The 13775-nt window shown below is 33.8% G+C and overlaps 1 protein-coding gene across 3 annotated transcripts in view; it reads right to left on the bottom strand.

The window, feature by feature from the left end:
• VPS13A (vacuolar protein sorting 13 homolog A) overlaps window positions 1-13775 on the bottom strand; it is a 239033-nt gene that overhangs the window by 53455 nt on the left and 171803 nt on the right. For all 3 annotated transcript variants that reach the window (XM_017543278.2, XM_017543280.2, XM_017543281.2), the window contains exons 55-59: window positions 12612-12765; window positions 11671-11817; window positions 11073-11154; window positions 10089-10158; window positions 6353-6458 (exon numbers count right to left, since the gene is read on the bottom strand). In XM_017543278.2, coding sequence (XP_017398767.1) covers window positions 6353-6458; window positions 10089-10158; window positions 11073-11154; window positions 11671-11817; window positions 12612-12765 — 559 coding nt within the window. The remainder of the gene's footprint in view (window positions 1-6352; window positions 6459-10088; window positions 10159-11072; window positions 11155-11670; window positions 11818-12611; window positions 12766-13775) is intronic.

The following is a 13775-nucleotide window of genomic DNA, read 5'->3' as shown; positions in this document are numbered from 1 at the left end:
AAAAAAAAAAAAAAAAAACCAGGAAAAAAAATAACAAAAAATGGCATTGTTTCTCAGAGAAATGTGAGCTACCCCTAAGCATATTAATATATAAAAAAAAGGGTACTAGAAGCAGAGGAGAGAAATGAATGGAAAACAATATTTGAAGAATATTTCAAATATGGGCTATAAGTTCCCAAATTCATTAAAAAACACTAACCTACATATCCAGGAAGCTCAATGAACTAACTCCAACTACAATAAATGCAAACAGATTCATAAACATCATAGTAAAAATGCTGTAAGTCAATAAAGAGGAAGTCTTACCAGCAGGAAGAGAAGAGCCACTTATTACATACAACCCCAATAATATTAATAGTTAACTTCTCAGCAGAAATAAGAAGGTGAGAAAGGAGTAGGATAATATATTCAAAGTGCTCAAATTAAAAAACAGTCAACTAAGAATCCTATATCCAGCATAGCTATTTTTCAAAATAAAGGTAATGTAGAGACATTCCTAGATAAACAAAAACTAAGATAATTTGTTGCTAGCAGACTTGCCTTACAAGAAATATGAATGGAAGTTCCTCAGGCAGAAAGGCACCCCAGATATTAATTCAAATCCAAATGAAAAAACAAAAAGCACTCATAAAGGTAACTATGTACTATAAAAAACAGTATGTGTTTTTTTTCTTCTCTTAACTGATTTGAAAAGAAATTGTCTAAAGAACATGCCTTAAGATTTGAACAACAAGATAAACCAACTAGACCTAACAGACATCTATAAGACACTTAACCCAATGACAGCAGAATATACATTCTTCTCAAGTGCGCACTGACAGCCTCCAGGATAGACTATATGTTACATGAATGTACACTTTTGGGCCTATAACATATAGAAATGAAATATACTTGCCAATAAAAACAGTAGGAATATATGTAGAAGCAAAGCTGCATTGGAAATGAATACAGATGCTAAAGCAGTAACTACAACAATGTATTGCTGGGTTTGTAACATAGGAGATGTAATAAGAATAATACCACTAAAAGGTAGAACACTGAATAGAACTATACAGTAGTAACATTTCTACATTTCACTGAAATTAAGCTTGTATAAATCAAAAACTGATTCTGATAAGATATACATGTTATACCCAGGAGCAAGCATTAAGAAAAAAAAAAAAAAAAAAAAAAAAAAAAAAAAAAAAAAAAAAAAAAAAGCCATCAAATATAGTGAACAAATCACTAAATAAATTTAAATGCTTCATAAGAAAATGTCCACTTAATGTAAAGAAAGTAGTAAAAAAGGAATAGAGAACAAACATGATATAAAATGCACAGAAGCAAAAAATAAAACAGCAGGCATAAATCCAACTATATAAATAACAAATTCTGAGCTGATGAATTTAACCAAGCAGAAATTATCAAAATGAATTAAAAAACAATATTCAATTGTATGATATTTATGGGAAACACATTTTAGAGTCATTGATACAAATAGATTACTCTCAAAATGATGGAAAATTATATATCACACAAATAGTAACCATAAGAAAGCTGATGTGACTACTTAACATCAGACAAAATAGACTTTAAAACAAAATACATTACTAAAGACAAACAAGGAACTTTTATAGTGGTAAAAGGTCAATTTACCTAGAAGATGTAACCATTATAAACATATATGCCCCTAATAACAAGGAAACTAAATGTATATAGAAAAAGCTGACAAAAATGAAGGGAGAAATAGATTAATTCAACCGTAATAGTTGAAGACTTCAATATTCCACTTTCAATAGTAAGTAGAACAACTAGGCAGAAGATCATTAAAGAAACAGAACAACAACATTCTAAACCATCCAGACCTACAGATGCCTGTAAAACACTTAACAGCAGCACAATACACATTCTTTTCAAGCATACATGGACATTCTCTAGGAGAGATCATATTCTAGGTCATAAAACAAATCTCAATAAATTTAAAAGGATAGAAACAATACAAACTATGTTTTCTATCCACAATAGAATGAAGGTAGAAATCAATAATGGAAAAAAATGGGGGGCTGGGCATAGAGGGTGGCTCATGCCTATAATCCCAGCACTTTGGGAGGCCAAGGTAGGAGGACTGCTTGAGTCCAGGAGTTTGGTACCAGCCTGAGCAACGTGGCAAAAATTAAAAAAATAAGCTGGGCATGCTGGTAGGTACCTGTGGTCTCAGCTACTTGGGAGGCTAAGGTGGAAGGATTGTTTGAGTCTAGGAGGTCAAGGCTGCGGTGAGCCACGCTCATGCCACTGCTCTCTAGCCTGGGTAACAGGGTAAAACCAAAACCCCATCCCGCTCCCACCACCCCACCCAAAAAAAACAAATAAACAAAAAACATGTGAAACTTAACAGATATGTAGAAATTAACACACTTTTAAATAAATAGTAGATAAAAAAAAATCAGAAGGGAAAATAAGTGATATTTTGAGATCAATGAAAATAAAGACTCAACATGCCAAAACTTTTAGGATTCAGCTAGAACAGTATTTTAGAGGAAAATTCATAGCTATAAATACCTGTATTAAAAAAGAAGAAAAAATCTCAAAGCAATAATCTAATCTTCCAGCTTAGTCCATGAAAAAGAGCAAACTAAAATTAAAACAAGCTGAAGCAACAAAATAATTAATGCATTTAAGCAAAAATTAACGTGACAGGGAATAGTCAAACCAAAGGAAAAGAAAAAACCCAGTGAAATCAAAAGCTAGTTTCTTGGAAAGAACATAAATGGGACTTTACTGTTGACCCTACAAATATTTAATGGATTATGAAGAAATACTATCAATAATTTTATGCCAATAAATTAGATGATATATGAAATAGACAAATTCCTAGAAACACACAAATTAGTAGAATTGACTCAAGAAAAAACAAATCATCTAAACAGATGTATATATTAAGAGATTAAAAGGAAATCTGGGCCCAGATAGCTTCACTGCTGAATTCACTACCAAACATTTAAAGAATACTAACTCTTCACAAAGTCTTCTGAAAAATAGAAGTAGGTAACGCTTCTCAACTCATTTTATGAAGTCATTATTATCCTGATACCAAAACCAGACAAAAACACACAAAAACTATAAACTAGTATCTCTTATGAACATGAAAACAAAAATCTTCAATAAAATGAAGCAAATCAAATCTAGCAAAATATATATTTAAGAAATATATACACATGATCAAGTGGGATTTATCCTAGTTATTTTTTTTTTTTTAATATTCAAAGTCAATTAATGTGACTGGGTGCAGTGGCTCATGACTGTAATCCCAGCACTTTGGGAGGACAGGCAGGTGGATTGCTTCAGCCCAGGAGACAGACCAGCCTAGGCAAACTTACGAACTTTTGTAAAACTACAAAAATTAGCTGGGCATGGTGACACACGCCTGTAATCCCAGCTACTTGGGAGGCTGAGGCACGAGAATTGCATGAACCCAGGAGGTAGAGGTTATAGTGAGCTGAGATTGCAACCCTGCACTCCAGCCTGGGTGACAGGGTGAGACTGTCTTAAAAAAACAAAACCAAAAAAAAAAAAGACAAAGTCAATTAATGTAGTAAAATATAAAAATAGAACAAAACCCAAAAAGTGTACAATCATCTCCAAAGATGCAGGAAAAAAACAACAAAATACAACATTAATCATGATAAAAACACTCAACCAACTAAAAAAAGAACTTCCTTAACCTGAAGAAGGATGTCTAGGAAAAATCCAAGGTCAACATCATACTGAAAGACTGAAAGTTTAACCTCTAAGATCAGAGGCAAAGCAAGAATGCCTGCTCTTGGCACTTCTGTTCACCATGTCACAAGTTGCTAGCCAAGATAACTAGGGAAGAAGAAGAAACAAAGGCGTCCGGATCAGAAAGAATGAAGTAAAACTACCTCTCCTCTCAGATGACATGATTTTATATATAGAAATCCCGAAAGAATACACAGAACAACAATTACAGCTAACAATTCAGTATGGTTGCAAAATACAAAATCAGTATTAAAAAATTAACTGTATTTTTATACAGTAGCAATGAACAATCCAAAAATGGAACTAAAAAAAAAACAATTTTATTCATAATACTATAAGAAGAATAAAATACATAGGAATAAATTTAACGAAAGAAGTGTAAAATTTATACCCTGAAAAACAACAAAACGTTAAAAAAATAAAAAACCTACATAAATGGATGAACATGTCATGTTCAAGGACTGGAACATGATGGCAATACTCCCCAAATTGATTACAGATTCAATACAGTCCCTATCAGATGTCCAGCTGACTGCTTTGAAGATCCCTGGTAAGTTGATTCTAAAATTCATATGAAATTTCAAAGGACTCAGAACAGCCAAACCAATCTTGAAAAAGAAGAACAAAGTAGGAAGAAACATACTTCCCAATTTCAAAACTTAATACAAAATGATAACTAAGACGGAATACAATGCACAAGGACATGGAATAAAATCATGTGTGTATTGTTAACCAATTTTCAACTACAGTGTCAAGACCACTCAAAGAATAAATAGTCTTTTAAAGAAATGGTAATAGGACAACTGGATAGTGATATGCCAAAGAATAATTTGGATCCTTATACATCATATGCAAAAATGAACTCAAAATTGATCAAAGACCTAATCCTAAGAGGTAGATGTTTAAAACTCTTACAACATAATAACTAAATATTCGTGACCTTGGATTTGGCTAAGGAATCTTAGAAATGACACCAAAAGCATTTGCAACAAAAGGAAAAATAATTTCCACTTCATTAACTTTAACTTTTGGTCAACAGACAACATCAAGAAAGTGAAAAACAACACATAGAATGAGGGAAGATATTCGAAAATTATATATCTGATAAGAGACCTGTATGAGAATATACAAAGAATTTTTATAATTCAGTAAGAAAGACAAATAATCCATTAAATAATAAGCAAAGGATCTAAATGGGCATTTCTCCACAGAAAATATGCAAAATAACTAATTAACATATTAAAGAATAATTAACATATCAAAGATGCTCAACATCATTAGTCATCAGGTAACTGCAAGTCAAAACTACAGTGAAAAACTATTTCACATCCACCCACTATAATTGCTAGAATCAAAGACAGTTAACAAGTGCTGGTAATAATATGGAAAAATCAGAGCCCTCATATGTCCTGGTAAGAATGTAAAATAGTGAAGGCACTTTACACAACTGTCTGACAGTTCCAAATGATTTAATATAAGGTTACCATGTGACTGAGCAATTCCACTCCTAATAAATTTTCTTTTGGCTATATACCTATGAGTGGAATTGCTTAATCACATGGTGATTAAGTTTAAATAAAGTTTCATTTAAGACTTTAAATAAAGCTTTTATGTCCACATAAAAACTTGTACACAAGTATTCATTACATTATCCATAATAGCCAAAATGTGTAAACAAGCAACACAAATGTCCATTAACAGATAAATGTATAAACAAAATGTGGCCCATCCATATAATGGAATATCACTTGACCACAAGAAGGAATGAAATACTGATACATGCTACAACATAGATGAACCTTGAAAGTATTCAAAGAAGCCGTTCACAAAAGACTACACAATGTATGATTCCATTTGTATGAAATATTTAGAATAGAAAAACCTAAAGACACGAAGTGTCAGTGGCTGCACAGGCAGTTACTTTTGGGGATAATGAAAATGTTCTGGAATTAGAGCATGATGATGACTATACAACTTTGTGAATACATTAAAAGTCATTGAACTGTATCCTTTAAATGGGTGAAATGTATGGTATGTTATCTACACCCCAATAATCTGTTATTTATTTGCTCTTGTCTCCATCCATGAAGTTTTTCCTTAAGAATTCTTTCCATGAGGGTGAGTAAAAAAGAGACTATATCTGACCCACCTTATAACTATGGTTTTATAGTCTTCCAGTCACCAAGATGATACTACCTTTTAACTTTCCTATCCTTTCTCTCATTAAGTATCTTGAACATACCCTAATTTCCAAATTATTAATCAAAGCGAAAGCCAAGCCAAAGTAATCCAGGAAAATAAAAGAGGAAAAAAGTGATGTGAACATAACAATTTATTCTTTTCTCCCTACTATTCATCCCAAACCTTTCCTCCTATTTGCTAATTTACCTTAAAAAGGCTTGCTCCCATCTTTTATCATCAAAAAGTAAGATTTCTAAAAAGGTATGTACCACAAGAGAGTAATAAAAATGTACTTAATTGTATTTTTTAAACGGAACAAAGCGATTTTAATACCTTTACAAATGTATAATAATCTTTTTTTTTAAGTTATCTTCCCGTAATGCTTTCCAACAAATGATATTACTTTAAGTCTTACCTCTGTATTTTCAGTCACCTCAGCTTCTGTCATAAGGTCTGTTAAAGCATAGACAAACCCAAGATCTAACCTGAGATCCATTTCTTGAATCAATACTTTGAAATACCTATATTACAAAGTAGAAAACATTTTTTAAAAATCATCAATTAACAACTGTATTACAAAAATTAGATGAGAAAAAGTACGAGATCAATATTAGAACTTGGAAACTTAGGACTATTTAGTTAAATAGATTTTTTAAAATCATGGAAAATTGTTTATAACAGCAAAAAAGTCAAAATATGAAAATGGCCATAAAGAGGAAATGGTTAAGTAAGCTGTCATACAGAGTCATAAAACAGAATATTATATATTAGTGATAATGAATAAATTATGGCTACATACAACAAAATGAATACATTTTAATAAAACTGCTGAATGAACAAAAGCAAGTCCCAGCATCTATTTCTGGCCTGAAACAATTTTCTAAAAATTAGAAAAAAATCAAAGGTGAAAGGTACAATGTTTAGGTACACATATACAATAACACTATATTTTAAACAGCAACACAATAAACATTGTTTATCTTGGCTATGGTAGGGGAAACTAGATAGAAGATTATCACATAGACAGATGTTTTTGTCCATGTTCTATTTCTCAGGATGGGTAGTGAGTGAAGATGAAAATGTTTTCCTTTTACTAAAACAATATATGATTACAGACAACCCCAAACAAAAATGCATATACAAGAGAATAATATAATATTCAAAATCCAGAAACAATGACTGTAAATATCTAGATGTATTTCATACAGAGCCTTCTCTTTTTTTTTTTTTTTTTTNAAAAAAAAAAAAAAAAAAAAAAAAAAAGGGACACTTTTAACAAAACTAATTTCTTGCCTTTAGTTTGTATGCCATGCCTCTCATTCCAAAATAGAATTGTGCATTTCAGCCATACCATGGTTTACTCTGTTATTACCTATACTTCCTTTCTGTACCATGTGTCATGCAAAGGAGTGTTTCTGTACTTAACTGTGATTTGCTATTTTCTAGTAGGTATAATGTAAAGATTTCTATTGGTGTAGAAAGTCTTACAATTTTCATACTACCTTAGAACCAGCAGAACTCTCTTACATGGATATTTTTAAATAGGTTTTTTTTGATGTACTGACCTGCCTGCCTTTCTGGAAATATGGCTGCATGTATGCCATGCTGTTTTATGCCCTTGAAAAGTTGTTCCCCTGCCTCAAGTCTCCCCACCATCCCCCTAATCCATCTGGAAAACTCTTACTAGTTTTTAAAAGTACATTTTAAGCATTAATTGCTTGTGAAATATTTCTGGGTTGTCTTTTATATGGTGGTGGTGGTGGTGGCGGCTGTAGCAGCAGTTGCTGCTTTATTTTCTCCCAAGCCATATTAGAATAAGCATGGCATTTATCAAATGCTATTTTTCTGTTTATTATTTTCTACTTTTTCTGCCCTATATTTTCAGCTCTTAAATAGCTTTTGCTGTTTGTAGACCTTCGTGCAGTGTTGAAGATAACATGATTGAATGAACATTAACTGACTTAACAATTTAGGGATGGTCTGTACGTGGTGATTCATTCAGTTACCTCTGATTTGTAGTTTGAAGTTATTGCAGACCTTCTCTTTTCATATACTGATGAGCTTATATTGTGTAATACATTTTAGCTTAATTTTTTTTTTTTTTTTTTGAGACACAGTCTCGCTATTTCACCCAGGCTGGAGTGCAGTGGCATGATCTCGGCTTACTGCCACATCTGCCTCCCTGGTTCAAGCGATTCTTCTGCCTTAGCCTCCCGAGTAGCTGGTATTACAGGTGCCTGCCACCACACCCAGTTATTTTTTGTATTTTTAATAGAGACGGGGCTTCACAATGTTGGCCAGGCTGGTCTCAAACTCCTGACCTCAAATGATCCACCTGCCTAGGCCTCCTGAAATGCTGGGATTACAGGCGTGAGCCACCTCACCCAGCCTTTAGCTTAATTCTTTGTGAGAAATATGAAAATGAATGGACAGGTTCTATCCTTAGAGAATTCATCTAATAGATAAAATAAGTATGTCTTAAAAACAAATAGAAAGTGCTATGTAAGTTCAGAGGAAAGAGAAATTACTTCTGGTTGGAAGTAATCAGGAAGAGCATTGTGGAGCAGATGACATTTCAGGTAGCATTTTAAGATTTGGGCATTTTGAAATGGGTAAGAAAATATGATCAAAGGCACAGAGACCAAAACAAAGCAAAAACTCCTTGATAGAGGCAATTGTAGGTAGTTAAATGTATCAGCAATTAGTTTCATACTTCACTGCCACTTGGAAATAAGTATGCCAATAGAAAGTTTGTTAAAATTTATATGCAGGCATTATGTCTATTTTTCATTCTGACCCTGAGTTTATCAGATTTGCTACCATTCTTTTTACTCATGTTAGTAAAACAATGCTCTGAAAACTGTTTAACTCCTGTTTGCTCAATTCAGTCATTTATTTCCAAATTCTCATTTTCTTTAAGCTTTCTAAATTTCTACTTGGCATTGTTATATATTCACCTCTGGTATCAATTTATGAAATACCTTCCCTAGTATAAAGGATGTGAGATCGAAGAAAAGAAACAGCTGTCCTCTGTATCCCTGGCTTTTGTGAATAGTACACGACTATACTTGATCTTTTTATCCTCTGTTTCTATTTTTGCCTTCTTGAAGTGAGTATTCCTCAAGGCTCTATTTTCAGCCTTTGCCTTCCATCTATCTGTGTCTCCCCTCCACCCCCCATTTTTCTTTTTTCTTTACTTTTCTTTTTTTGGAGTACATGACTGATGTTTAATAAATGTTGAGGACCATATCAGTGTAGGGAGAAGGAATCTCAACCCCATTATGGCCATGGCTATTTCTCTTTTTTCTCCTCTTTGATCTTCATCTCTAACCCTGACCTCTCCTCTTGCTGTACTTCCAACCCCAAGTACCTGTTAGACATTCTCTACCATTACTTCAAACCAGTTTGTGCTTCATAGTTCTCTGTATTAGCAGTGTTATTCTTAGTTGGCTAGTCAGCTAGAGTTAGAACCTTTCTCTTGTACCCTGCATGTGGACAGTCTCCAGTTACTGTGGATGTTGTCTTTGTCATGTCTTATATATCTATACCTTCTTTATTTTTACTGCAAATCATGTATTTTTTTGCATTAATCATCTGTAGCCTGTTATAATGGTACCTGATAATTGGATTAGTGTTGCATGTCTCTTCAGGTTGTTCCTTTTTGGTTCTTACCTGCAGACACCAGAGCCATTTTCACAAAACATTATTTATGTAGCACTTTTTTCCTCTTGATTTTTTTTCTTTTCTTTTTTTTTTTTTTTTTTTTTTTTTGAGACAATCTTGCTTTGTTACCCAGGCTGGAGTGCAGTGGCTTGATCTCAGCTCAGTACAACCTTCGCCTCCTGGGTTCAAGCAATTCTTGTGCCTCAGTCTCCTGAGCAGCTGGGACTACAGGCACGTGCCTCCATACCTGGCTAATTTTTGTATTTTTAGTAGAGATGGGGTTTCACCATGGTGGCCAGGCTGGTCTCGAACTCCTCACCTCAAGTGATCCGCCTGACTTGGCCTCCCACAGTGCTGGGATTACAGGTGTGAGTCATAATTCCCTATGCTTAAATCTTTGACTTGTCTAACATTTAAAGAATATAAATAATTCATATATTTAAAGCAAACATTAAATAAACATACAAGAAATGTATCAAGGCACTTACTTAATACGTGATATTTGGGAATGTCCTGCAGATCTCATGACAATACTGACATCTGTAAAGGGTTTTGGTGCTGTAAATGTTATAAATATAATTACTTCCATGATGCTTTAAGCAAAAGGTAGGCATTTTCTTGCAATATACAGCACAATGGAAAATTAAATCATTTACTAAATAATGAGTATCAGCTAAAATTACTGATACTGGCAAGATCTATTACAATCTTAATTTCAGACTCTAGCATTGTTTTTTAAATTATCTATAGTCACTCTGAAGATAATTAATTCTATAATTAGTGGTTTAGAAGTATGCATTTAGAATCATCAGGAAAACTTTTATGAAAACAGATTCTGGGGACTTGCTCCCGACTTCTAGGTAGAAGAGCTTAAGCATGTATACTGGCCAAAAAGCTTCTCAGTGAGTTATAAAGCTTCTGAGTACATTATAAAGAGTACTCCCAACAAGACAGTGTAGAGGTAGTGGTGTAGGGTGGAGGTGGGAAAGCAAGGGGAGAAGAAAGTTAAGTACGGTAGTGGGGAGGGAACAGAAAATAGGGGGAAGATGGATAGGCAGGAAAGAAAAAAAGCAAAGGGAAAGAAAACGGTAGAAAGAACTTGTGAGTTATTCTTATCTGGAGAACATGGACAGTTTCTGCTGTTAGAAAACACTCGAGATTTGAAATTCTTATTATTCATTCAAAGGTTTTAAAGGTTTTTATATCACAGGTTTACAGATTAGCAATCTTTTTAAGTTAATATTTCTAAAAATTTCAATATATATTTCTAATTAATCTTTTCTTCAAGATTCACTCAGTCTTATCAAAGTTAGTTGAGTACCGTACTTGCTGGTCCTTTTTCAAGCAGTTTAATTTTACAATGATCCTAAAAAAATTAAACTTGAGAATAGTTTTACTTCATATTTTTATAGTAAAATAAATCAAACAGCTAACACAACTGCTTTTATGGAAATCTAAAAATAAAAACAAACCTGAATCCATGGTGACTGACTTTGGAGGTTTAACAGGATAAAACACAAAGGGAAATACAGCACCATGTATTTGATTTTGGATCTAAGAAAATAAAAAACATCAGTATATTAATATGTCAATTATACAACCTGACCAGAATACCAGGATTTAAGAAATAAAAAGGATCAAAAAGTCTAGTACTGGCCAAGCGCAATGGCTCACATCTGTAATACCAGCACTTTGGGAGGCTGAGGTGGGTGGATCATCTGGGCTCAGGAGTTTGAGACCAGCCTGGCTAACATGATGAAACCCCATATCTACTAAAAATACAAAAATTAAGCCAGCATGGTGGCAGGCGGCATGCACCCATAATCCCAGCTACTCAGGAGGCTGAGGCAGGAGAATCTCTTGAACCTGGGAGAGTTTGCAGTGAGCCGAGATTGTGCCACTGCACTCTAGCCTGGGCGACAGAGAGAGACTGTGTCTCAAAAAAAAATTAATAAGGCCAGTACAACATTGAAACTGAAGTACTAGATAAAGCAGACCATGGGAATAGATCTGGTTTCTTATTATGTTCCTTTAGAATACAATTTTGCCTATATTTGCAGAAAGACTTACCTGTATTCTGTAAATTTGAATTCTAAATAGTGATTGATGTGCAGATGTGTTATATTCCATTTTTAATGCTGGAAGATAATTTCTTCTTAGAGCTATTGCATGTGGCTGCAGAATTTTCATGTTATGACCAGTAGGTGTTAAGCAAACCTAAAATTCCCCCCAAACAAAAAAAGCAATTTATCTATAAATGACTAGAATTAGAAATTCATACCAAAAACTTTTTAAAACAGTAAGCTAAATATCTGTATTGGTTTAGATTTAGATCTTTATATCCCATGTCCATAAAATTCTCATATTCATATAATTGTTACAAAACTTCACTGTATCACTTTTTAAGTAAACTTACCAAAATTTACCATAATAAAAACAAAATAATAAAGGACAAATAAAATTAAAGAAAGTACACTGAAAATAATAAAACATTTTTAAGTTTCCTGCTAACCCAAAGAACAGACCATTAGCGTCTAGCATATTAAAAGTAAGTTTTTTCTTTTTTTGTTGTTGTTTTTTTGAGACAGAGTCTTGCTCTGTCACCCAGGCTGGAGCACTGCAACCTCTGCCTCCTGGGTTCGAGGGATTCTCATTCCTCAGACTCCTGAGTAGCTGGGATTACAGATGCCTGCCACCATGCCTGGCTAATTTTTATATTTTTAGTGGAGACAGGGTTTGCCATGTTGGCCAGGCTGGTCTCAAACTCCTGACCTCAAGGAATCCGCCTGCCTCAGCCTCCCAAAATGCTGGGATTACAGGCCTGAGCCACAGCATCTGTCCTGATTTCTGAATATAAATAAACACCTCTTTAAAATATTTTATACAAAGTATGTATGACAGGATTATTTTGTTTTATAATGAAGCAAAACTTTCCTTAAATTTCACTAGTGATTCGCCAAACTACAACAGATAAAAAATTAAAACTTCACGTCAATACTTAAAAATATTACCGGAAGGTTAGTGTCCAACTCAACAACCTTATCTTCTGAAGGTGAAGATTCAGTATATTCCTTAAATTCTCTCTCTAATTTCTCAGTGTGCTTTACACTCATTGGCTTCCATCTTGCCTTCTTCTTGGGCTTTGTCTCCCAAACCACATCAGAACTTATATAAGAAAGCAAAAATCACAGTATTTAATACCAATTTATTAACATATTTATTTTTAACTGATTTATTACATGAATTACCATACCTTCAGTAAAATTTTACAATAGCCTCAGTTATATGTGAGCAGATTACAAATTTTAAAACATGAATTCATTCAATGACTACCTATTAAGCTACTGCTCAGGCACTATTACGGGTGTTAGGGCCGTATCAGTGAACATCTCTGGCATTCTGGTGTTTCATTTTGGTTGGGGAGTGACAATAAATAGTAAGCAAAATAAATTAGCAAAATGTAATATGTAGGAAGTGACATGCTTTTGAAAGAAGAAAATGTAGACAGGGCAAGGGGGATCTGGAAAACTGGCATATGTAAAATGGTGGGGTCTGCAATATTGAAGCAGAGTGGTCAGTGGGGGCCTCACTGAGAAAGTGAGATTTTGGAAACCTTAAAAGAGTTCAGAGAGTTATCCAGCAGACAAGAGGAGGAAAACATTTCAGGTAGAGGGGCCATCTAAAGCAAAGAGCCTAAAGCAGGAGGCATACTTGCAGTGTATGAAGAAGAGCAAGGAGGCTGGCATGTCAGGAACACATTAAGAATAGAAAATAAAGTTAAGACTTACAGTGAAGGGCCAAATAATGTAAAGCCTTGTAGGCCACTGTAAAGATGCTGAGTTTTATTCTGAATGAAATGAGAAACCACTGATCGGTTATAAGAAAACTAGCAACATAATCTGGTTTATGTTTCATTAAGAATACACTCTGTATTGAAATGGATAGAAAGAAAAAAAGAGTGAAGTCCAGGCTAGAAACAAGAAAACTTGTTAGTTTATTAAAGTAAGCCAGCTGAAAAATGGCGACAGCTCTGATGAGGTTATGAACAGTGAGATAATAAAAAAGTGGTCAGATCTATGTGCACTTTGAAGCACAGAACTTCTTGATGGATTAGGTCTTGGTGTAAGATAAAAAGAGGAATCAAAGACAATTTCAATGTTTTTGGGCTGCACAAC

The sequence above is a fragment of the Cebus imitator genome, unplaced genomic scaffold (genome assembly GCF_001604975.1).
Source record: "Cebus imitator isolate Cc_AM_T3 unplaced genomic scaffold, Cebus_imitator-1.0 Scaffold150, whole genome shotgun sequence".
In the NCBI taxonomy this organism is placed as follows: Eukaryota; Metazoa; Chordata; class Mammalia; order Primates; family Cebidae; genus Cebus; species Cebus imitator.
This window is presented reverse-complemented; position numbering and strand designations above follow the sequence as displayed.